At 49.8% G+C, this 23,250-nt stretch overlaps 1 protein-coding gene across 4 annotated transcripts; it reads left to right on the forward strand.

Moving 5' to 3' along the window:
* Window positions 1-2,297: 2,297 nt before the first annotated feature.
* Window positions 2,298-22,555, forward strand: LOC122708948 (collectin-46-like). Of its 4 annotated transcripts, XM_043925810.1 has the most exons (8): window positions 2,298-2,496; window positions 6,774-6,890; window positions 14,839-14,847; window positions 17,903-18,010; window positions 18,334-18,441; window positions 18,797-18,913; window positions 19,532-19,615; window positions 21,998-22,555. In XM_043925810.1, the coding sequence occupies exons 1-8, from the start codon at window positions 2,298-2,300 to the stop codon at window positions 22,378-22,380; spliced, it is 1,125 nt and encodes a 374-aa protein (XP_043781745.1). In that variant the 3' UTR covers window positions 22,381-22,555. The 4 variants fall into 4 exon arrangements, with proteins under 4 accessions (XP_043781745.1, XP_043781749.1, XP_043781746.1 ...); XM_043925814.1 differs by lacking the exons at window positions 2,298-2,496; window positions 6,774-6,890; window positions 14,839-14,847 and adding exons at window positions 13,599-13,733; window positions 15,039-15,240; XM_043925811.1 differs by lacking the exons at window positions 2,298-2,496; window positions 6,774-6,890; window positions 14,839-14,847 and adding exons at window positions 13,664-13,778; window positions 15,039-15,240.
* The last annotated feature ends 695 nt before the right edge of the window (window positions 22,556-23,250 follow it).

A 23,250-nucleotide genomic window follows, 5' to 3' on the forward strand; every position in this document is an offset into this window, starting at 1 on the left:
TGCACCCTGCAGGTGTGCATGCTTGTTGATGTCCAGCCTTGAGACCAAAGTAAGAGCTAGGAGACAGGGACAAAGATGTCCATGGCTTACTAGATAAGGAATCTATGTGTCCAGAAAAGAAGGGTCCTAGTGCAACAGCATACCGTGTTCAGCAGAGAAGAGGAAGGACATGGAGGCAATCTTTACCGCTTGAGGGAGGAGCCCACCTGTCTAACAGAAAGCTGATGTTAGTTTGCTCATCAGTTACCAGGGAAACCAGTGTCTGGGGCAGCAAGTATGTAGGCAGTTACCAGTAAGCCCTGTAATGAAGACAATTGGATAGTCATGTGAGTGAAAGAGGGTTGGGCAGGGGATGAACAGAGAGCATAGAAAGCCATCTTGAGGCAAGTGGAGAGTTCTACAGCAGAAAGCAAAAGAGTGACACCTTCCAGATGGCAGCTCCCCCAGACACGGTCTCCCATAGGCTGTTTCTTCAGCAGCCCTTCACCTGCCCCACTTCTCAGATTGGCCAAGCAGCTCCCAGCTCTTTCCTAGTGCCTGAGGAGAAATGTTGAGATGAGGAGGAAGAGAAATGGGCACAGCAGGTGCTGTTTCTTGGACTCTGCAGAGTCAGACTGCTTTTGCAAGAGTTGTAGATCTTTGTGCAACTTGCTGGTCTTCTCTGGGCCTTGGATCCCTGGACATCATGAAATACAGACACTGATGCTGCCATTTTACTTACAAGGCTGCAACGGGGTACCCATGAGATCCTGGGCTGAGGGTGCGCTTTGATCTCTAAGGTGGGTTTAGTCCTATCAACACTAGTGGCAGGTGTCCAGAGGCCAGCTGGACACCTGGGTTCAGGTGGGGGTGTAACTGAGTGAGTCAAAAATAAGGAAATTACCCTACTTCCTGAGGAGAATTCTCGGGAACCTGGGGCTGAGGGTCACATTATAGGGAAGGTATAAAGAGCCAGTTCTCACCCAGGAACTCTAACTTGCCTGGACGTTCTGGACCCTTACAGGAAGCAACTGTGAGTGTCTCTGTTCTTGCCTCTTAATTTGTTTTCCAATGTCTGGTGATAATCTCCCTGCCTATGTGGGTGTTGAAGAAGGCAGGGTGTGTGTAGATCTTCCACTCTAGGAGGGTCAGTGCTGGTGGTGGAAACAAGTGAGACAATAAGGCGTGCTCTTCATTCTGCTCCCTTTGTTTGGTGGGAGATGGGCTTCCAGGAAAGGGAGAGGGGGAGATTTGGGTATGGGATCCAATCAGATCTCTGATGTCATTGTCTGGAAGTCCCCAGGGTAAATGCAATTCATCATCCTCTTGGAAGGAGGCACTTCTCTGGTCAGGAAACCACTTCACTCCCATCAGCCTGCTTGGCAACGCTTGGTCCTTTGCACAGGTCCCTTGGGCTTTCTTCCAGCTCTCTGCAACCCCCATGATTCTTTTCCATGCTCAAAACTTTAGTTTCTCTCGGAGAGAGGAACAAAGCCCAACACTGGGAGTAATCCACATCCTGTACCCACCCTGATCTCACTTAGCTCCTGAGTCCCTTTCTGTGGTGACTGGAAGCTCTGTTGGACATCAGATTTCCTCCTCTGAAGCCAGCTTCCCCCTGATGGCACCCACCTCTAACGTCCCCTCTTCCATGAGGCCCCTGCTCAGGTCTTCTCAGGAGGTCTGGGCAGGACTCTAGGTGTGCCAGGAACTTTCCTGGTGGAGCCCAGGAATGACAAATCTGGCAATCAAGCAGTCATGCATGATTCTGTGCTTAGGACAGAACTTACCAGGCATTATCAACCTCGCTTTTTTTTTTCAGATAGCACTGCAGATTCCAGTACTAGTCTGTCCAGAGGAGCAAGTGAGAGGAAACAAGCCAGCCTTGTAAGAGGTAAAGCTACCAACTTCCTGGTATAAAAAGGGATAAATAGGCCCAGAGAGGGAAGGGTCCACCCGAGGGCCCTCAGTGAGTCCCTCCTGGTGTGACAATGGCCTCAGTGAGGAATTCTACCTCCTGGCCACAGTGCCCCCTGGCAAGTGTGAAGAGCCGCAAAAAAGATGACACAGAGCATCTGAGAGTAGATCCATGCTGCTGGCAGACTGGTTCAGAGGTCCAGCTGGTCCACTCATGTCCTCCCTAGCCAGACCTTATCCTAACTTTCCCTAAACTGCTTTTGGAGCCCTGCTACTCTTGGCCCCAGAGGATGGGAGAGGAGATGGGGGAAGGGCTTCTCCTGACCTCCAGGAGCAGGGCCAGCCCTAGTCCTCATCCTTGGACCAAGAGCACCCCCTCTTTCTGTTCCTCTGCCTAGGACATGCTTCTCCTCCCGCTCTCTGTGCTGCTTCTGCTCACACAGCCCTGGAGATCCCTGGGGGCAGAAATGGAGATCTATTCCCAGAAAACAATGGCCAACGCCTGTACCCTGGTTGTGTGTAGCCCCCCAGAGGGTGGCTTGCCTGGTCGTGATGGACAAGATGGGAGAGAAGGTCCCCAGGGAGAGAAGGGGGATCAAGGTAAAGCTGGGACCATGTGCTTGCCCTGATGGGAAGGGGTGGGCGCTGGAATTGTAACCAACCCCAAAACTCTGAATCTTCTGCTGTGGAAACCTTGAAGATGGTCTTCCCAAGACAGGAGGTTCCCCCAGATCTTCAGTCCACCTAAAACATGGCTTTACTGGTTGGCAAATACTCGCTTACCAAGTCACTAGCTCCATAACCACTTGTCCTGATTCCTCCCCTAGGATCTTCGGACTCTAACCACCTCAAGAATGTACAAACAGTGATTGAATGACTGGTATTTGAAGTTCCCTGCTCCAGAATTCATTGGGCTTCCCAGGTGGTGCTAGTAATAAAGAATCTGCCTGCCAATGCAGGGGACTTAGGAAATGCAGGTTTGATCCCTGGGTCAGGAAGATCCTCTGAAGGAGCGCAGAGCAACCCACTCCTATATTCTCTCTTGGAGTTCCCATGGACAGAGGAGCCTGGCCGGCTTTGGTCCATTGGGTTGCACACGACTGAAGCAACTTAGGACATACGTGTAGGAGACATAGGAGACGTAGGTTTGATCCCAGGATTGGGATGATGCCCTGGATAGGAAATGGCAACTCACTCTATTATTGCCTGGAGAATATCATGGACAGAGGAATCCTTCAGGCTACAATCCACAGAGTCACAAAGAATCAGATGCTACTGAGCACACACCCTCCAAAACTTAACTGTTGTTCATTCTTATTAAATGTTGCCTCTGCAGAATGTTAAATATTTTCGAACTGATGACAATGTTGTAAGTTTCTGTTTAATCATCTGTAGATGGGAACATTATTGACCACACAGTGACAAAGAATTGAGCCAAGGCTTCATTTCTTTGTTGGGTCTTCAAGATCAAGTTTTATTCTTCTGCTGTCCCATCCAGCTGAATTCTCCTGCGATTTCCAAATGTACTGATTATTAAGGGAATTTCTGGAAACACTGCCCCACAGGAGAAGATCTGGTTTTTACTGGCAAGAAGTGAGAATTTATGAGCCAGCAACAAGGACGAAGGGACCACCATGGCCCTGGGCCAGGGCTATGGAGGGATCAACTGAGGTCTTTTATCTTTCTGGAGTTTGTGCTTTGATTGGAGAGGAAAGAAATGAACAACATTAAAGCTGAAAAGAATACGTAACATCCCCAGGGTTTGTAGAGTAAGAGACAAGTATCCGTCTGTCTTTTAGAGAGAAAGTAGCTCCCAACATGAATGGGCTGGGGCTAGAGAAGGCCTCCTAGAAGTGATCTCACAGGAGGGGTGGTATTCAAGGTGCCAGCTCTCTCTAGCTCCCGAGGGGCCCTGAACTGAAAAGTATCCCTTCTTCTACCTCCCTGGTCTCATGGCCTCCATGGTTTGTGCAAAGGATGGGCAACCTCTAATGCTTCCTTCTAAGGGATGACTTGCTTCCAAGGTACCTGCTGCCCTCCCCAGCCAGGGGAGAGCCCAGCAGAGGCTCAGCCAGGGACCAGGTGTCTCTGCCTGAGCACAGTGCACCAGGGGGTCTGGGATGTGGAGCCCATCCTCCGGGCTCCCATTGCTTGCCTAGTGAGGATTGGAACCAAGAGCAGGACACAATGTCCAGCTCAGAGGCTCTCACCACCCAGCAAATACACCAGTCTCCCACCACCTGCACATTCTTGGCCCAGGCAAGCCTGCCCCTTCTTACCCCTGGGAATGGTTTCCAGATCTGAAATGTAATCTCTCTCCAGGTCTCTGAATCCTCTACAGTTTTGAAGTCCTGTTTCCTCTGAGTATTTACATGGGTTGGGGGTACTGGGATGGGATGAGGGACATCTCATAAACTGATTTCTTCACTTGTTACCTGTGCCTCACAGTTTAAAATTTGATGACAAATTCCTTGCAGATCAGGACCTAGTGCTAACATTTACATCCTGCTCAGTGCTAGGCAGAAAACTATGTTCCACAGATAGTTTCTCAGTGAACAAAGAAATGAAATAATGAGGAAATGAACAAATAAGTGCATGAACAAATTAGTAGTAACTGACAGATTCCTTTTGTTGTCTTTTTGCACATGAATGCTTTACTCAAAAGTCAAAAGATTGAAACTACCCAAATGTCTATCAATGTGTATCCATGGTGAATGAATAAAGAAAATATATTGTATTCATACTATAGAACATTTCTCAGCCATAGAAAGGAATGAAGTACTGAGATGTGCTACAAATTGGATGAGCCTCAAGAATGTCACTCTTAGTTTAAAACGGCAGACACAAAGGGTGATATATTGTATGTATTTATATAAAATATCCAGAATAGTTGATAGAGACAGACAGCTGCCTAGAGATATCCAGGGCCTGGGAGGAAGCAGGGATGTAGTGATAAATGGGTATGTGGTTTTCTTTGTGATTAATGAAATAGTCTTGAACTAAAAAGAAGTGGTAGTTGTACAATTATGTCAATATTCTAAACCCCACTGAATTGTATACTTTAAATTATTAATTATAGGAAATTCCTGGAAGTCCAGTGGTTAGGATTCGGTGTTCTCACTGCCAGGCCTCAGGTTCAATCCCTGATTGGGGAACTGAGATCCTGAAAGCTACACATCACAGTTAAAAAAAAAAATGGTTGTCTTTATATTATGTGAATTTCATCTCAATGAAAAAAGAATAACCAAACTCACAGGATTGAGTGTATAATTCTTGAAACAATAGGCATTTATCTCTTTAGTCTTTGAAGGCAAATCTCTTATATTTCAGACTTAGGCAGCCTTAAGGTTATGTGATTTTTTAAAAATGTTTCATCATTTTTCCAAAACAAATTAGTATGTGGTCACTAATCATAAAAAGATGAAAATTAAAGTTGCCTGAATTGTGCCCCTTAGTAAGAACAACTGTTAACACCTGTATATGCTCTTCTTGTGGTTTTCTCAATGTGTGTTACATGTGCACATGCCTGACACATGCATGGACATGTTGAAGAAACTGAATCATATTAGAGGGTTTATAACTTACTTTTATCACTTAATAATGCACAATAATTTCATCTATCTTCCATAATTTTAAAAGCATGTTACATAGTTTTTTCTCTTCTTTATATTAAAATAGAATTGACCTATAATATATAGATGTACATCATAATGAATTCATATTTGCAAATATTGTGAAATGATTGTCACAATAAGTCATCAACACACATAGTTAACAATTTGTGTGTGATGAGAACTTTTAAGATCTGCTTGCTGAGCAATGTTCAAGCATGCAACCCAGGATTACTAACTATGGTAACTTCGCTGTACATTGTATTCCTGGGACTCAATTGTTTTCTTAACTGGACACTTGTATTTTTGAAGATTTCTATCCATTCTGCTCACTTCCCAACCCCACCCCTAGCAACCACATATGTGTTCTCTGTATCTGTGAGTATGCTGTTTTTGTTCATTTTTTTTATAGATTTCACATTTAAGTGAGATAGTATAGCACCACCCTTCTCTGTGATTTATTCCACTAAGCACAGTGTCTTCAAGGTTTACCAATGTTGCCTTGAATAATACCTGAATAATGCTCCACTGTATATGCATTTTCTACATATGTTCATCCATCCACAGATACTTGAAATCTACGCTGCATCCATGTCTAGGCTACCATAAACGACACTGCACTTAAATTGGGGTACATATATCTTTTCAGGTTAGTGTTTTCATTTTCTTTAGTGAAGTCAGAAGTGGAATTGATGGATTATACGGTAGCTCTAGTTTTAACTTTCTGAGAGACCTCCATACTGTTCTCAATAGTGACTGTATCAATTTACATCCCTGCTGCATAAACTTTCCCTTTTCTCCACATTCTCCAACATCTCTTATTTGCTGTCTGATAATAGCCATTCTGACAGGTGTGAGGTGACAGCTCATTATGCTTTTGATTTATATTCCTCTGGTGATTAGTGTCAGGTGTCATTTCTGACAAAAACTTTGGTTCTGGGAAGCGGGGAGGGCAGGGAGTTCATGGTCAAGGGTAAAAGCTGACAGACTTAACTGCCATTAATACCGTGGCCTTGAGGCAGGAGCAGGTGTATTGTATGCAAAGTCAGGTGGGTCTAAGTTTGGATCTGCCTCCAACTCTGCAAGCCTGTTTCTTCACCTGTAAAATGGAGACGTAGACAGGCATTTCTGGATCATCACTGGACCTGGAGGGGGAGTGTCTACTCCCTACAGAACCCTGAAAGAATGCCAGGGCCCTGACCCTGCAGGCAGCTGGCTCCTCCTGGGCCAGGGTCAGCTTTATGTCCATCTCTTTTGCTGCCGCAGGTTCACCAGGTCCTGCAGGACGAGCAAGGAGGCCAGGACCAGCTGGCCCCATTGGGCCGAAAGGGGACAATGGCTCTGCTGGAGAACCAGGACCAAAGGGAGACCCTGGACCACCTGGTGAGCAGCTGGGCGTGGAATGCTGGTGTCTGCAGGTGGCGTGCTGCTGCTAGGACACGGCATTAGGCGATCACAGATTCCACCCCAGGAAGAGGAAGAAGGTCATTCTCAAGGTGGCACGGGGTTATTTCAGGGAAGACAGGAGTTCCTGGGGAGGGCGGAGTGGGGGCAACATCTTTAGGAGGAAGCTGCCTGTCTGACTTCTATTCCAGCCCCATCTTTTATGCATTCCCGCTTCCAAGGAGATTCAGTGTCACTAACCGGGCTGGTCCTTTTCCCCAGGGCCTCCAGGCATGCCTGGTCCAGCTGGGAGAGAGGGCCCCTCAGGGAGGCAGGGGAGCATGGGACCTCCGGGCACACCAGGCCCCAAAGGAGAGACTGGGCCCAAAGGTAGGAGGGTGGTATGTGGTGGGTGAGGGAGGGAGAAGGGAGGGCTGACATGGGCAGCCCTGGTGGGGACCAAAGTACGTGCACAGTGCCTGGAAAAGCCTGGAACCTCCGCGCCTGGTCGGCCTTGCCTGGGCCTCACCCTCAAGTTTCCCACACTGGCTGAATTTCCCCCATACCGTCCCTGGATGAGGCCAGGCAGTCAGGAGCAGTCTCCCAGGTCTCTCTCTCACCTGGAGCTGTGTGTGACAAGCTGCACTGCTGAGGAAATGGTACCTGCTGAGCACACTCTCAGCCGTGCTTCTCCAATGTGTTCCTTCCTCAGGAGGACTGGGTGCCCCAGGCATGCTGGGCTCCCCAGGCCCCGCAGGTCTCAGAGGAGAGAGAGGTGCCCCCGGGGAGACTGGAGCCCCTGGACGTGCTGGGGCGGCAGGTGAGCAATGGACGTGGGGCTGGGCTCATGTTCCCCTGTGCCCACCCCCACCAGCCACCAGGTCAGAGCTGGCATTCCAGGGTGAGAACCAGTTTTGGCTCTGGGAACTGTCTGTCTCCAGGGAGAAGGTGGTGATTAGCAGGGACTGTCTGTATCCAGGGAAGGCTGGTTGTTGGGTTATGGGACAGTAGTGTATAGAGGGGATGTAAGAAGAGTTCTAGACATAGAGGGACATTTGCATGTGGGAGGGTGTACTGCTGGGGGATATGAGTCCCTGTATGGAGGTTGGGGGGCACGAAAATGCTAAAAATTATATGTTCAGCAATCACCCATTTCTACTTCTCTGATCCCAGGGCCTGAGGGAGCAATAGGTCTACAGGGGCCTTCAGGTGCCAGGGACCCCCCAGGACTAAAGGGGGACAGAGGTACTCCTGGAGAAAGAGGAGAAAAGGGTGAGAGTGGGCTTGCAGGTAAGGAAGACTTGGGGACCCCATTAGGGTGTAGGGCAGGGAGGAGGCCTTATTTAGCTCAGCTCTCCTCTCAGGTAACCCATTTAGTTACAGATGGGGGTCAAAGCAGGAAAAGTTGACAGGGTGTATGGCAAGGTGGACTCTGGTCTTAGCCTCTGTGACTCTGGAGGACACCCTGAGCAGATTTTCTATCTGATCTCTATGACAAGCCAATCTCCCTCTCCAGTTCATCAGATAACCTTGAACATCAAAATTACTCAATGGATGGGAAATACTCAAGCCATGTCTATTCCTCTCCGACAACCATACCACCCCCTGCAATGCAAAAGGAAGTGCTATCAGATTCCTAGAATTTGGAATTAAAATGACATCTGGTTCACTGTCAGTGAGGCACAGGGACCTGTCTTGGGGATACTGTTCACAGGAGAACCGCAGGAAATCCCGTGGAAGCAGAGGTCAGCTAGGTCAACAGAAGAAGGCTTCCTAGACCTCTGTTCCACCTCCTTACCCCACACCCAACTTGCCTCTGCACCTGGACACTCTTCCCTTGAGTCTGGGGTCTGAGTGACCCCAGGCTGTTCTGGATCTGTCTTTACTTGGCCTCTCTCTCCTGCAGAGGTCAAGGCTGTCAGGCAGCAGGTGGCAGTCTTAGAGGGACACCTGCGACGCCTCCAAAATGCCTTCTCTCACTATAAGAAAGGTAAGTTCCTGGACCTGACCCTGAGCCAGGCCCTGATCATGGGCCTCAGACTGGGTCTGGGCTTGGCTGGCAGTTCATTGCGCTGGGTCTAAATTGGACTTGCTGGGACCATGACTGGGACTGGACCTAGCCCTGGGGCAGGAGCGGGGCTAAGGACAGGGCTGGGACAGAGCTGAGCCCCACGTGCTCCAGGGGCTCAAGTAGACGCACAAGACAAGGAGGAGGATGCGGTCTGAGTCATCCGTTCAGCAGACCTTACCCCGGCCTACCCTGGCGGGTTCCTATGACAGACAATCGGACACCCAACCCAGGATGCATTTCTTCCCTCTTTGGGTCAGGTGTGCAAATGCCCAGAAAAGAAGCCATACAGCCCAGGGCAGCAGAGAATCCAGACATGATCCTGAGAGTGGGGGTGGGATGCTGCCTGTGGGCTTTAAGGCTGCTGGGGACCTTTCATTGGTGTGTGCCCACCAAGTATCTTACCCTAAAGATGTCCCCGGCTATGGAAGGAATAGGCTGCCTCCAGTCTCTGGTCAGTGCTGGACTCCCCCTGCACCTCTTGTGGTGTTGAAGCAGAGATTCTTCCCTAAGCCTGAATCCTAAGCAGGCAGAGGCCTCTGAGAGCACACACCTGAGTGCCCTGTGCCTTTGGGATGCTCCACCAACTGCCCCTCCTCCTTCTCTCCTCTCCCTGATGGCAGCTTTGAATGCACATCACTTATCAAACCTTGTTGATCCAAAAAAGGAAGAGTTTTCTGAAGGAGCAGAGCATAAAGGGGCCTGATTGGGTGAAACAAAGGGTTGGCCTAGTTTCTAGTTAAGCCCTGTAATTAAGAGGATTGGATAGTCTTGTGAAGCAGGGACTGGTCCAGCAGGGGATGTAGAGAGAACAAGGGAACAGCTATCTTGAATGGCCTGACCATACACTAATCCCCTACATAACCTGCCTGACCTACACATTATCTGATCCCCTCCCTTCCTTGATATCCCTGGGGTCAGGTATATCAAGGTGCACTGCAACCAGATACCATACATACAATACACACCACAGCAGCTAGAGAGTGCTGAGAGTCCAAAAGACGGGCTCACTTTGGAGCCAGGCACTAATTGGTTCAATTTTTCATGGGATTCCAGAGGAAGACAAGAAAGGCATCTCGCTGTGGACCTAGCAATCAGACTCCTTTAGTAGTGAGGTTACTGTCTGCAAACAGATTCCCTCTGCTCAGACTAGAGATGAAATATAATATGTTTAACAGGCTGAATGCAGGGAATATCATGACCATTAAGAAAATACCAGCAGCAGCACCATTCTGACATAATGCCACCCCTGTCTATGGTTTTTGTCTTGGGCTGCAGTACCATTTCACAACCTCAGTCCCCATAGCTGGTATCAAATACTGAAGAGGGTGTGACACAGACCACAGTGTTAATATAATGGTGCCTTTCTCCATAAGGAGGCCTGGATTAATTATCTTAGGTGGGGCTAGATGATATTTGTAAGTCCCCTTCTGGTACTAATACTAATCCCCATGGGCTGCAAACCTAAAAAATGGGGGGCTTCCCTACCAGTCCCTGGGCAATTTACAATACGATCCCTGCGGGGTAGATCCTGTGGCAAGGACAAAAGTGAGTTATTCTCCTGACCATTAGCTGGCAATGACCTTGGGTGGTTAATTATTGAACTCAGATGGTGCTGACTTATTGTCTTTGCTTAACACGATGTAGGCTCCTGGAATTATTTAGTTACAAGCTTGTGTGACTTAAGTTAGCCTACTGGTCCACAGGTTGAGACAGTGGGTTTCCTGTATAAGTTGTTTTTTAAGTAGTCCACTCATCCTTCAATTAGCCTGGCAGTGGTAGGGCTGTAGGGCAGGTGGAATCTCCAGGGTATGGCATTTTTATCAGTCCATTTCTGAACATCATGGCTGCTACAGTGGGGGTGTTGTGTATGTGTGTAGCCCAAAGCTACTCTTATACTTTCACCATTTCCACAGGTTCCAGACAAACGGTTCAGGGTGACTGGCCCCATCCAATTCCCAATCCTGTCCCTAAGTTTATGTCCCTAAAGCCTGTGTCTATAATTTTTTAGAGGTGGTGGGTCAGGGGTATGTTTGTACTTTGTAAAAAGCAATAAAATCAGAAAGACTCTTGTGTTTTGCCTGTATCACAAGCCCTCCCCATGCAGTCAGGTGAACCAAAAGCACCAGGCTGCTACTTTTAAACTTGAAAGAGACTGAGGTTAGCAGGGTGTCATCAGTATAATGGAAGAGAAAGATCTCTCCTAAAGTAGTCAGATTCCACAGGGACCCACATGCTAGTGGACAGCCACCCTGGGATTAACCCCATAATTTTTCCTTCCCCATCCATATTCATCAAGATTTCAGCCCTCATGGGCATTTCAGCAGCCTTCTGGCTGACTCACTAATTGTTGGGATGCAGCACACAGGCCTGCACACTTGTAGATGCCCAGCCTTGAGACCGAAGAAAGAGCTGAGAGACAGCGGGAGAGACGTCCACCGCTTATTGGGCATCATCCAAAGAGGAAGGGTCCTAGGGCAACACCCTGCCATGCTCAGCAGACAGCAGGAAGCACACTGTGGCAAGCTTCACTCTGAGGGAGGAGCCTACCATCTATGGGGTACTGACATCAGGGTGGCTCATCAGTTACCAGGAAACCCGGCAGCTGGGGCAGCAAGCATGTAGGCAGTTACTATTAAGCCCTGTAATTAAGAGGTTCGGATGGTCATGCGAATGAAGCAGGGACTGGTCTAGCAGGGGCATGAACAGGGAACAAGAGGAAGCCATCTTGACTGGCCTGACCCTGCATGGGCCCACTGATCTGGGAGCTTCAACAGTAATGTGCACAAGCATCTGGAAAAATACCGGAGGCTACACAGCTTAGCTCTGAGGAAAGCACAGCTAATGAAGTCCATAGTGACTGCGGATGCTGCTAGGACTGCAGTACGGCCCCAGTGATTAGCCCCTAGAGAAACTGTGCAGTCGTTCAGGATACTGTTTGGGAAGAGAGGGTGGTCCAGTGATCCTCTGTGTGAAAGCCATTGTGATCACCACTTAAAATCTGATTCTTCTCACCTGTGTTGCTGGAATTGTCAAAAGCAAAGGGTATCAAAGAAACTGGAGTGTCTGGGTTTGATCATAAATGGAACTGGCCTCTGTTGGAATGTGAAGTCACACAAAGGAAACACCATATTCTGTGCTATAATGGGGTCCAAAGGCATGAAGGATGTATTTGACAGTCTAGTAGGCGGTAATTAATAGAAGCCAACTTGCAGTAAGAGATGAAGTATAGGAGTCCTGGAATGAAAGTCACCATATATAAGGAGAGTTTGTCTAGTCACCAGGATAAGACTTGACAATTAGGTTTTGTGGGGAGAGGAGAGCAAGGGTTCAGTTCAACCTCCATGCTGATTAGATCTCTTGGTGGTGTGTGAACATCCTAGAATAGAGGGGGCTGGGTATTCTTTCTAGAATAGAGAAGAGCTCAAGCTTTAGGGGCCCAGGTCCTGTGCTGGACCTGTGCTGGAAAAGAGAAGACCTTTTCCTACCTTTGAGGAAAGCTGACATCATAGATTCCATAACATACAAGGAGCATCAAAGGCCAGGAGCAGGTCAGCACGGCCAATGAGGTGGCCAAAGGGGAGGCTGGAGACCTGGGGTTGCTGATGTGGAGACCTAAGGGAAGGGTTGATGGAAGAAATAAGTCTCAGGGAACTAAAGGCAAGCAGAGATGCTAACAACTAGCCCACAGTCACTGGGAATGAGAGTTTCCCTGTGGTGGTTACAGCAGTGTATCAGCAGCTTGAGGATACAAACTGGCCACTAGGGCCACATAACGGAGAAACACTGGCTAAAACAGTGGAGAGATTAGGGCAAGCAAGTTAGGGGAGGATGGCTCCAATACTTTGGCTACCTATGCGAAGAACTAATTCATTCGAAAAGACCCTGATGCTGGGAAAGACTGAAGATGGGAGGAGAAGGGGATGACAGAGGATGAGATGTTTGAATGGCATCACCGACTTGATGGAAATGAGTGTGAGTAAGCTCTAGGAGTTGGTGATGGACAGGGAAGCCTGGCTTGCTGCAGTCCATGGGGTCTCAAAGAGTTGGACACGACTTGAGCAACTGAACTGAACTGAGGGAAGCCTGGCATGCTGAAGTCCACGGGGTCACAAAGAGTCAGACACAACTTAACCACTGAACAACAACAATCCTATAAAAGGCAAGTGGAGAGCTGTCCTAGATACAGCAGAAAGCAAAAGAGTGACCCCTGCTAGGTGGCAGCTCCCCCAGACACTGCCCCCCACAGGCTGTTGCCTCAGCAGCCCCTCTACCTGCTCCACTCCTGCTCAGATCTGCCAGGCAGCCCCCAGCTCTTTCCTAGTGTCTAAGCAGCAATGTTGAGATGAGAAGGAAGAGAAATGGGCACAGCAGGTGCTGCTTCTTGGACTCTGCAGAGGCAGGCTGCTTTTGCAAGAGCTCTAGGTCATTGTGCAACTTGCTGGTCTTCTCTGGACCTTGGATTCCTGGACATCCGTGAAACACAGACAGTGACACTACCACTAAACTCTCAGGGTTGCAGTGAGATACCGAAGAGATCGTGGGCTGAGGGTGCTCCTTGAACTCTAATGTGTGTTTAGAGCCATGAACATCAGTGGCAAATGTCCAGAACCCAGGTTGGGGTAAAATTGACTGAGTCAACAGGGCAAAATTTGCCCTTCTTTTCTCTGGAAACTGGCATTGTAACCTCAGGTTACAGGGTAGGTATAAATAGTCATTAGTGGCTGAGGAACTTCAATTTGCCTGGAGGTTCTGAAGCCCGAGAAGAAGCAACAGTGAGTGTCTCTGTCCTTGCCTCTCAATTTGCTTTCCTGTGTCCAGTGAGTATCTTCCTGCCTGAATGGGAGCTTTATCCTACTGGTGCTGAGGAAGGCAGGGTCTGTGTAGCTGCTCCAGTCTAGGAGGGTGAGTGTTGGAGGTGGGGCACAAGGTAATAACAGATGCTCTACACTGTGTTCCTTTTGTTTGGTGGGAGATGTGTTTCCTGGGCTGGGAGAAGGGGAGAGTTGGATGTGACATCCAACCAGATCTCTGATGCCATTGTCTGGAAGTTCCCGCGGAAAATGCAATTCATCGTCCTCCTGGAAGGAGGCACTTCTCTGGCCAGAAAGCCCCTTCCCTCCCACTACCTCAGCCTGCCAGCGACCCTCTGTCCTTTGTTTGCACAGGTCAGGCAGGCTTGCTTTCGAGTCTTTCCAATACCCATGAGCCCTTTCCACGGTGAAGGAATTATAGTTTCTGCCTGAGAGAAGAAAGAAGCCCAACAGTGGGACTGACCCATGTCCTGTACCCACCCCAGATCTCACGTAGCTCCTGAGTCCCTTTCTGATGATAACTGGAAGCTCTATTGGACATCTGCCCTTTCCTCCTCTGAAGCCAGCCTTCCCCTAACTGTGCATCTCACATGTCCTTTCCTCCATGAGGCTGCTGGCCCAACTCCTCTTGGAAGTCTGGACAGACTCTAGGTATGCCAGGGACTTTCCTTGTGGAGCTCAGGAATGACAAACCCCGGTAAACACACAGTCATGCTCCCATCCTGTGGTCAGGACAGACCTCACCCAGTTTAGGACTCTGGCTTTTTTTCAGACAGCACTGCAGACCTCCAATACTAGTCTGTCCAGAACAGCAAGTTAGAGGAAACAAGTCTCCCTTGTCACAGCTAAGCCAACCACCTTACTGATACAGAAAAGGACAGTCAGGTCCAGAAGGGGACAGGTCCCACCTGAGGGCCCTCAGTGAGTCCCCCCTGATGTGACAGATGGCCTCAGTGAGAAATTCTACATCCTGGTCACAGTACCACTGGCAAGGATGACAAGCCCCAAAAGGGATGACACAGAGCATCTGAGAGTAGATCCACGTTGCTGGCAGGCCATGTCAGAGGCCCACCTGGTCCACTCATGTCCTCTCTGGCCAGACTTTGCCCACCTTTCCCCAAACTGCTATTGGAGCCCTGTTGCTCTTATCTTCAGGTGATGGGAGAGGAGATGAGGGAACCGCTTCTCCTGACCTCGAGGAGCTGGGCCAGCCCTAATCCTCGTCCTTGGACCAAGAGCACCCCCTCTTTCTGTTCCTCTGCCTAGGACATGATTCTCCTCCCTCTCTCCATGTTGCTCCTGCTCACACAGCCCTGGAGATCTCTGGGAACAGAAATGAATATCTATTCCCAGAAAATACTAGCTAACGCCTGTACCCTGGTTGTGTGTAGCCCCCCGGAGGATGACTTGCCTGGTTGTGATGGACAAGATGGAAAAGAAGGCCCCCAGGGGGAGAAGGGAGATCCAGGTAGAACTGGGACCATGGGCCTGTCCTGGTGGGAAGGGGTGGGCACTGGTATTGTAACCAAGCCAGAAACTGAGTCTTCTGCTCGGGAAGCCTTATAGATGGTCTTCTTCCTAAATGGGTGGGTTTCACCCAGAGTTTGAGCCCACCTAAAACACAGTTTTTCTGGTTTGCTAAGACTGGCTGATCTGAGCCGCCAGCTTCATCACCAGCTGTCCTGATTCCTCCCCTAGAATCTTCAGACTCCAGCCAACCCAAGAATGTGCAAAGAGTGAGTAATGACTGGTATTTGGAGTCATCTGCTCTAGAACTTAACTACTGTCCATTTGGATTAAATGGTTCCTCTCCAGGGTGTTAAAGATTTTTAATATTTAATTAAGTTCTACTCCATGATGGGTGGGAAAGGATGAGACACTGTAGCCCCATACTCAAGCCTGAATAAAAGGATTTTCCCTAAATATATTACAGAGGGAAAGAAAGGAAGCTTATATTTCTTTGTCCAGCCCTGTGCTTAGGAGTTCTCTTGAGTAGTTTATTTAATCCCACCAAAAGTCTAACAAGTGATGCATTAATCTCATTTGATAAGGAAGACAATTGTGACACAAAGATGCTAAGTGAAATCCAAGCTAGGAGAAAAGGACATGAGTTTCTTATCCAGACTCATCTGTGCTTGTCTACTAGTTCTCTTTCACAACAGAGTCACCTAGGGACAAGTCACTCTGTTTCTGAGTCTCAATTTGCTCATCTGTGGATGGGAATAACATGACCACACAGTGACAAATAGTTGAGCCAAGCCTTCCCCCCTGCTCTTTTTTTTGGGTGAGACTTTAGGCTAATGTTGCATCCTCTTGCTATAATCAGCAATCAGGTGGATTCTCCTGAGGTTTCCCAAGATACTGCTTATTAAGGGAAGTGTCTGAGAAACACTGCGCCACAGGAGAAGATCTGTGTTACTGGCGAGAAGTGAGAATTCAGTGAACCAGCAACAAGGACGAGGGCACCGCCATGGCACTGAACCAGGGCTGTGGAGGGGTCAACTGAGGTCTTTTTAACTTTCTCTAGTTTGTATTTTGGTTGGGGAAGAAGGAAATGAGCAACATTTGTAGGATCCTTGTTGCTGGTTCCTACACACACCACTTTGTAAGTATCTGTCTGTCCTTTACAAACAGAAAGTAGCTTCCAGCATGAATGAACTGGGCCTTAATAAGGCTGCCTAGAAGTGAACTCAATAGTGGGGTGGAATTCAAGGTACGAGCATTCTCTAGCTCCCCGAGGGTCCCGAATTGAATCCCAGGGCAGGGGAGGGGTGGGGACTTTTCCTACAGTGGCCCCTCAGCTGCATGGATGTTCCCCAGACCGCCCTTTCTTGTGCACTCCAAGCCTGGCCTCGAGTCAGTGCTTGGAGAGAGAACAGTGCACAGTTGGGCCAAGACCAGACTCCACACTGGCTCCCCAGATCCAGGCACTGTTGTCCTTCAACTGTGGCGGGTCTGAGAATTTCCTGGAGATCCCAGCATCCTCAGATCCTCACCAGTAGGGCTGGGTGGGGCCAGAGTCTGCACTGGGGACAACCTCCCCCACAGATTCTGACACACATGTTCTCAAGAACCTGATGTAGAGGACAAGATGGGCCTTGAGCAGAGGTAGAGGGTGGGGCTGGGTCACTTGGTGATGCGCTAGACATGTTGTGGAGGGCCAATAACACCTGGACCCTGCTTGGGGAGTTGTATTTCACGTGAGAATTCTTTACTTACTTAGTGCCTCTGAGATTCCTGCCCAGAAGGAGTCAGTGAGAGAGTCCGTCCAGGGGGACAATTCTCCCCTGGGAGTGAAACCTCACACCCCACACATCCCCACCACCCAGCTCTGCTGATGTCTCTGAGCTCATTTCCTTCCCCTCCTCCCACACTCCCTGGGCACTGACCACACTGGCTCCTTGTTGGTCCCTGAGCACACACATCCCCCCACCTCCCCAGGGCCCTGTCCTTGCTCTGTGCATACACGTCCCCATGGCTCACTCCTCACCCCCTTCACAGCTTCACTCATAGACTCCCTCTCTGGCCATCCTATTTAGATGACACCCCTAATTCTCTATGCTTTAATTTACCTCTGTGGCACTAATTCTGATCTGATTATCATATGTTAAACATCTTCCTTTTGGTTATGTATTTCTACATAGATGAGTTTAAGCTCCATGAGGGAGGGATTTTGTTTTATCTTTTTTTTTTTTTTAACTAAGAATCCCAGCATTTAGGACAGCACCTTGTATCTAGTGAAGCTCAGTGAATATTTGTGGAATAAATGAATGTAAACGGCCAGGAGATAGGCATTTAAGTACAGTTTTGTATTTCAGTCATTCAATCCCCGTCGGACTCTTTGTAACCCCATGGACTGCAGCATGCCAGGATTCCCTGTTCTACCTTATTTCCTGGAGTTTGCTCAAACTCATGTCCCTTGAGGTGGTGATGCCATCAAACCACCCCCTTCTCTGTCATCGCCTTCTCCTCCTGCCTTCAATTTGCGTGGGGTAATTTCAGGGAAGGCTGGAGCTTCTCCGGGGACAACATCTTTAGGAGGAGGCTAAAGATTTTTTAGCCCCATCTTATATGCACTCCCACCTCCAAGGAGATTCAGTGTCGCTAACCGGGCTGGTCCTTTTCCCCAGGGCCTCCAGGCATGCCTGGTCCAGCTGGGAGAGAGGGCCCCTCAGGGAGGCAGGGGAGCATGGGACCTCCGGGCACACCAGGCCCCAAAGGAGAGACTGGGCCCAAAGGTAGGAGGCTGGTATGTGGTGGGTGAGGGAGGGAGACGGGAGGAGTGACATGGGCAGCCCTGGCGGGGACCAAGCTATGTACACAGTGTCTGGAAAAGCCTGGAACCTCCGGGCCTGGTTCACCCTCAACTTTCCTACTTCACCCTCAACTTTTCCACACTGACTGAATTTCCTGATACGGTTCCTAGAAGAGACCAAGCGGTCAGGAGCAGTCTCCCAGGTCTCTCTCTCACCTGGAGCTTAGGTGACAAGCTGCACTGCTGAGGAAATGGTACCTGTGAGCACACTCTCAGCCATGCTTCTCCAATGTGTTCCTTCTGCAGGAGGACTGGGTGCCCCAGGCAAGCAGGGCTCCCCAGGCCCCGCAGGTCTCAAAGGAGAGAGAGGTGCCCCTGGTGAGCCAGGAGCCCCTGGACGTGCTGGGGCGGCAGGTGAGCAATGGACGTGGGGCTGGGCTCATGTTCCCCTGTGCCCACCCCCACCAGCCACCAGGTCAGAGCTGGCATTCCAGGACGAGAGCCAGTGTTGGGCTCTGGGAACTGTCTGTCTCCAGGGAGAGGGTGGTGATTAGCAGGGACTGTCTGTATCCAGGGAAGGCTGGTTGTCGGGTTATGGGACAGTCAATGTACAGAGGGGATGCAAGAAGAGGTTCCTGGCACAGAGGGACATCTGCATGTAGCAGGGTGTACTGCTGGGGGATATGAGTCCCTGTATGGAGGTTGGGGGCACGAAAATGCTAAAAAATATATGTTCAGCACTCACACACATCTACTTCTCTGATCCCAGGGCCTGCTGGAGCCATAGGTCCACAGGGGCCTTCAGGTGCCAGGGGCCCCCCAGGACTAAAGGGGGACAGAGGTACTCCTGGAGAAAGAGGAGAAAAGGGTGAGAGTGGGCTTACAGGTAAGGAAGACTTGGGGACCCCATTAGGGTGTGGGGCAGGGAGGAGGCCTTATTTTAGCTCAGCTCTCCTCTCAGGTAACCCGTTTAGTTACAGATGGGGGTCAAATCAGGAAAAGTTGACAGGGTGTATGGTGAGGTGGACTCTGGTCTTAGCCTCTGTGACTCTGGAGGACACCCTGAGCAGATTTTCTATCTGATCTCTATGACAAGCTAACCTCCCTCTCCAGTTCATCAGATAACCTTGAACATCAAATAACTCAATGGATGAGAAATACTCAAGCTATGTCTATTCCTCTCTTACAACCATACCACCCCCTGCACCGCAAAAGGAAGTGCTATCAGATTCCTAGAATTTGGAATTAAAATGACATCTGGTTCACTGTCAGTGAGGCACAGGGACCTGTTTAGGGGATACTGTTCATAAGAGAACCGCAGGAAATCCTATGGGAAGCAGAGGCCAGCTAGGTCAACAGAAGAGGGCTTCCTAGGCCTCTGTTCCACCTCCTTACCCCACACCCAACTTGCCTCTGCACCTGGACACCCTTCTCTTGAGGCCTGGGCTCTGAGTGACCCCAGGCTGTTCTGAATCTGTCTTCACTTGGCCTCTCTCTTCTGCAGAGGTCAAGGCTGTCAGACAGCAGGTGGCAGTCTTAGAGGGACACCTGCGACGCCTCCAAAATGCCTTCTCTCAGTATAAGAAAGGTGAGTTCCTGGACCTGGCCCTGAGCCAGGCCCTGATCATGGGTCTCAGACTGGGTCTGGGCTTGGCTTGCAGTTAGCTGGGCTTCGGTCTAAATTGGACTTGCTGGGACCGTGACTGGGACTGGACCTAGCCCTGGGGCAGGAGCGGGGCTAAGGACAGGGCTGGGACAGAGCTGAGCCCCACGTGCTCCAGGGGCTCAAGTAGACGCACAAGACAAGGAGGAGGATGCGGTCTGAGTCATCCATTCAGCAGACCTTACCCCGGCCTACCCTGGCGGGTTCCTATGACAGATAATCGGACACCCAACCCAGGATGTGTTTCTTCCCTCTTTGGGCCAGGTGTGAAAATGCCCAGAGAAGAAGCCACACAGCCCAGGGCAGCAGAGAATCCAGACATGATCCTGAGAGTGGGGGTGGGATGCTGCCTGTGGGCTTCAAGGCTGCTGGGAACCTTTCGTTGGTGTGTGGCCATCAAGTATCTTACCCTAAAGGTGTCCCTGGGTCTGGAAGGAATAGGATGCCTCCAGTCTCTGGCCAGTGCTGGACTCCCCCTGCATCTCTTGTGTTTAAGCAGAGATTCTTCCCTAAGCTGGATCCTAAGCAGGCAGAGACCTCTTGGAGCACATACCTGAGTGCCCTGTGCCTTTGGGATGCTCCACCAATTGCCCCTCCTCCTTCTCTCCTCTCCCTGATGGTAGCTTTGAATGCACATCACTTATCAAACCTTGTTGATGAAAAAAAGGAAGAGTTTTCTGTAGGAATAGTGCATATATGGACCTGATTGGGTGAGACAGAGGGTTGGCCTCTAAGAACTCAAGCCAACTAAGTACTGAAGTAGTGGGATTAGAATTTTTAGCAGTTTATGTCTTCCTTCTTGCACAATCTATTTTACATATCTATTTACTCTTTCATTCCTTGGTAACTCAGCTGGTAAAGAATCTGCCTGCATTGCAGGAGACCTGGGTTTGATCTCTGGGTCGCGAAGATCCCCAGGAATGGAAATGGCAAACCACTTCAATATCCTTGCCTGGAAAATCTCATGGACAGAGGACCCTGGTGGGCTTCAGTCCATGGTGTCAAAAAGAGTTGGGCACAACTTAAAAACTAATGCTTCATGCAGACTATACAAACAAAGGAGAACTTGAGCATATGCGCTGGCCACATGTGTGTACCTAGACATCATCACTCAGTCACACCATCTATATACATGAACACACATGCACACATATGCACACCCATCCTGATGGACCTTGAGTCAGCCCATGTACCTTCAGATCGACACATGGATATATTCACGTATGCACATGCATACCACCCAGATGCATGGCCGTAAACCAATCATGGCACACAAGCTGGCACTAACCTTGTCCAGGGCTGTCTGGGTGCTGTCCTGACTATGTGGAAAATCTGGACTCCTACTGCTTGTTGAAGCTAATCAGAGGAAAATGGCAGTGGATCAGGGTGCAGCCTGGGTTCAGAACCAGTCCAGTGAGCCCTCTTAGGAGCCCTGAAGATATCCATGCATGACCCTGGAAGTCAGAGGGGTATGAATGGGATGGAATCAAAAGAGATACTAAACATGTCACATAGGGGATGCTGTTGTGCTCTGTACCTTTTCCTTAGAAATCCAGGATCAAACTCTGAAAAGAGAAGTGACTTTCCCTTGTCACCTGGACTGTCATTGCCAGTGTGGGGCTGAACACATGACTTTCTGAGGCCCAGACAGGGCTCTCTCCAAAGCTGATCCCCCTGCCCTCCTGGCCCTACACAGAGCTCTCAAATGCCGTCATCCCCTGCCCAGTGGTCCAGGGATGCTGACTGGCTGTAGCATCACCTGCAAGCATATGGAAGCCAACACTGGACTCCCCCAGTGCAGAGATCAGCACTTGGCTGCTCTCAGATGCACCCCTGTCCTCTGTTTCTCCTCACCCCTTCACACAGCACAGAAGAGCTCAGACAACTCCATACACCCGGTCATCACATGCGGGTGAGAGTGAGCTGCCTGCGTGGAGTTTTCCCCACTCTCAGGAGCTGCCCCGGGCTCTAAGTGTCATTTCCCTGCCACAGTCCTTCCTGTTTACACAGTAATTAAAGTCCCGGCTCTGGTGAACATCACGGGGAGGAAAAGAAAGTGCATGTGGGAGCTTTAGTGTCACATCCAACAAGGTCTGATCCTCATCTACATTTGACAGTTGGGCAACTTTAGGCCTCTTGCATAAGCACCTGAATTCCAGGGTCCTCACCTCTTACATGACCAGTGCTCGGGAGCTAAGTGCCTTGCTTTTTTCTACCTGGTACCCTGGTGGGAGCTGGGGACTCCAGTTGGATCACAAGGTCTAGGTGCTGCCACATCTCCAACCTGACTCTCCTCATTTCCCCTAGCGGTGCTCTTCCCATCTGGCCTGGCTGTCGGGGAGAAGATCTTCAAGACAGCAGGTGTTGTAAAATCATATTCAGATGCCCAGCAGGTCTGCAGTGAGGCTAAGGGACAGCTGGCCTCCCCACGCTCTGCAGCCGAGAACGAGGCCGTGACACAGCTGGTCAGAGCCCAGAACAAGCACGCTTACCTGAGCATGAATGACAACACCACGGAGGGCAGGTTCACCTACCCCACAGGGGAGTCACTGGTCTATTCCAACTGGGCCAGCGGGGAGCCCAACAACAGCGATGAAGGAAAACCAGAGAACTGTGTGGAGATCTTTCCTGAGGGCAAGTGGAATGACATACCCTGCACTAGAGAACTCCTCGTGATCTGCGAGTTTTGAGGCTCCCCCCACCCCAGCTCCAGCCCAGGGAGGAAGGGGGCAGTGCCCAGAGCTGTGAGCTGCCAACATCCCAATAAAAAGGTGACCCTCTGCTGCTCACGGCTTCCCCAGGGGATGAGGCCACAAGGCAGGCCTCCTATGGAACTCCTCCCTCAGAATAAAGTTTGCAACTGGCTTCACATCTGGAAGATTTGTCACACAAAAGGGGGGCAGCCTGCTGACTCACAGGCAAGGGCTAAAAGGAGGTCTCCAAGACGGCCCTGTTGTAAAATCCAGTGTCTCCTCCTCAGCAAGACAGGTGTCTAGCCCTCCACCTCTGCCAAACATGGACCGCATTTGACCCCACTGGTCACTGCCTCCTCCTTCCCTTTCCTCTCCTGCCTTCAATCTTCTTATCCTTCAGTCTCTTTCACTCATCTCTCCTCCTCTCCTGGACACTCCACAGAGAGGAACAGGAGCCTCAGCTCTGGCTCCCTTCTCTCCTTGCACTCACTCTAGGCTTGTGCTCATTCTCTCCCATGGTTTCAAATACTTTCTATTAAGGCCTCCCCCAGGTAGAGGCCAGTTAAAACTCTCCACAAGTCCCAGACTCCTCTCATCAAGGCAAGCTGTAGCCCTTGGGGCTTAGAGGTCATCGTGGCTGCCTCTTGCTGGCAGGGAAGCACCAACTTCTCTGGCCATATTGAGTGGGCTCATACCCAATAGACTCCCCTCACCCTTGACCATCCAGGATCTCTTTCTTCCCATGACAATGTGACTGTGGATGTCTCATCAGAGAAAGTACCATCTGCACAGTCCTAATCCCTTCTGAAGTTTCAGACAGAGAGGGTGTCCAGTCATGTTCAGATTCATCCCCCAACCTCTTCCTGC

This window comes from Cervus elaphus, chromosome 15 (genome assembly GCF_910594005.1).
Source record: "Cervus elaphus chromosome 15, mCerEla1.1, whole genome shotgun sequence".
Lineage (NCBI taxonomy): Eukaryota > Metazoa > Chordata > Mammalia > Artiodactyla > Cervidae > Cervus > Cervus elaphus.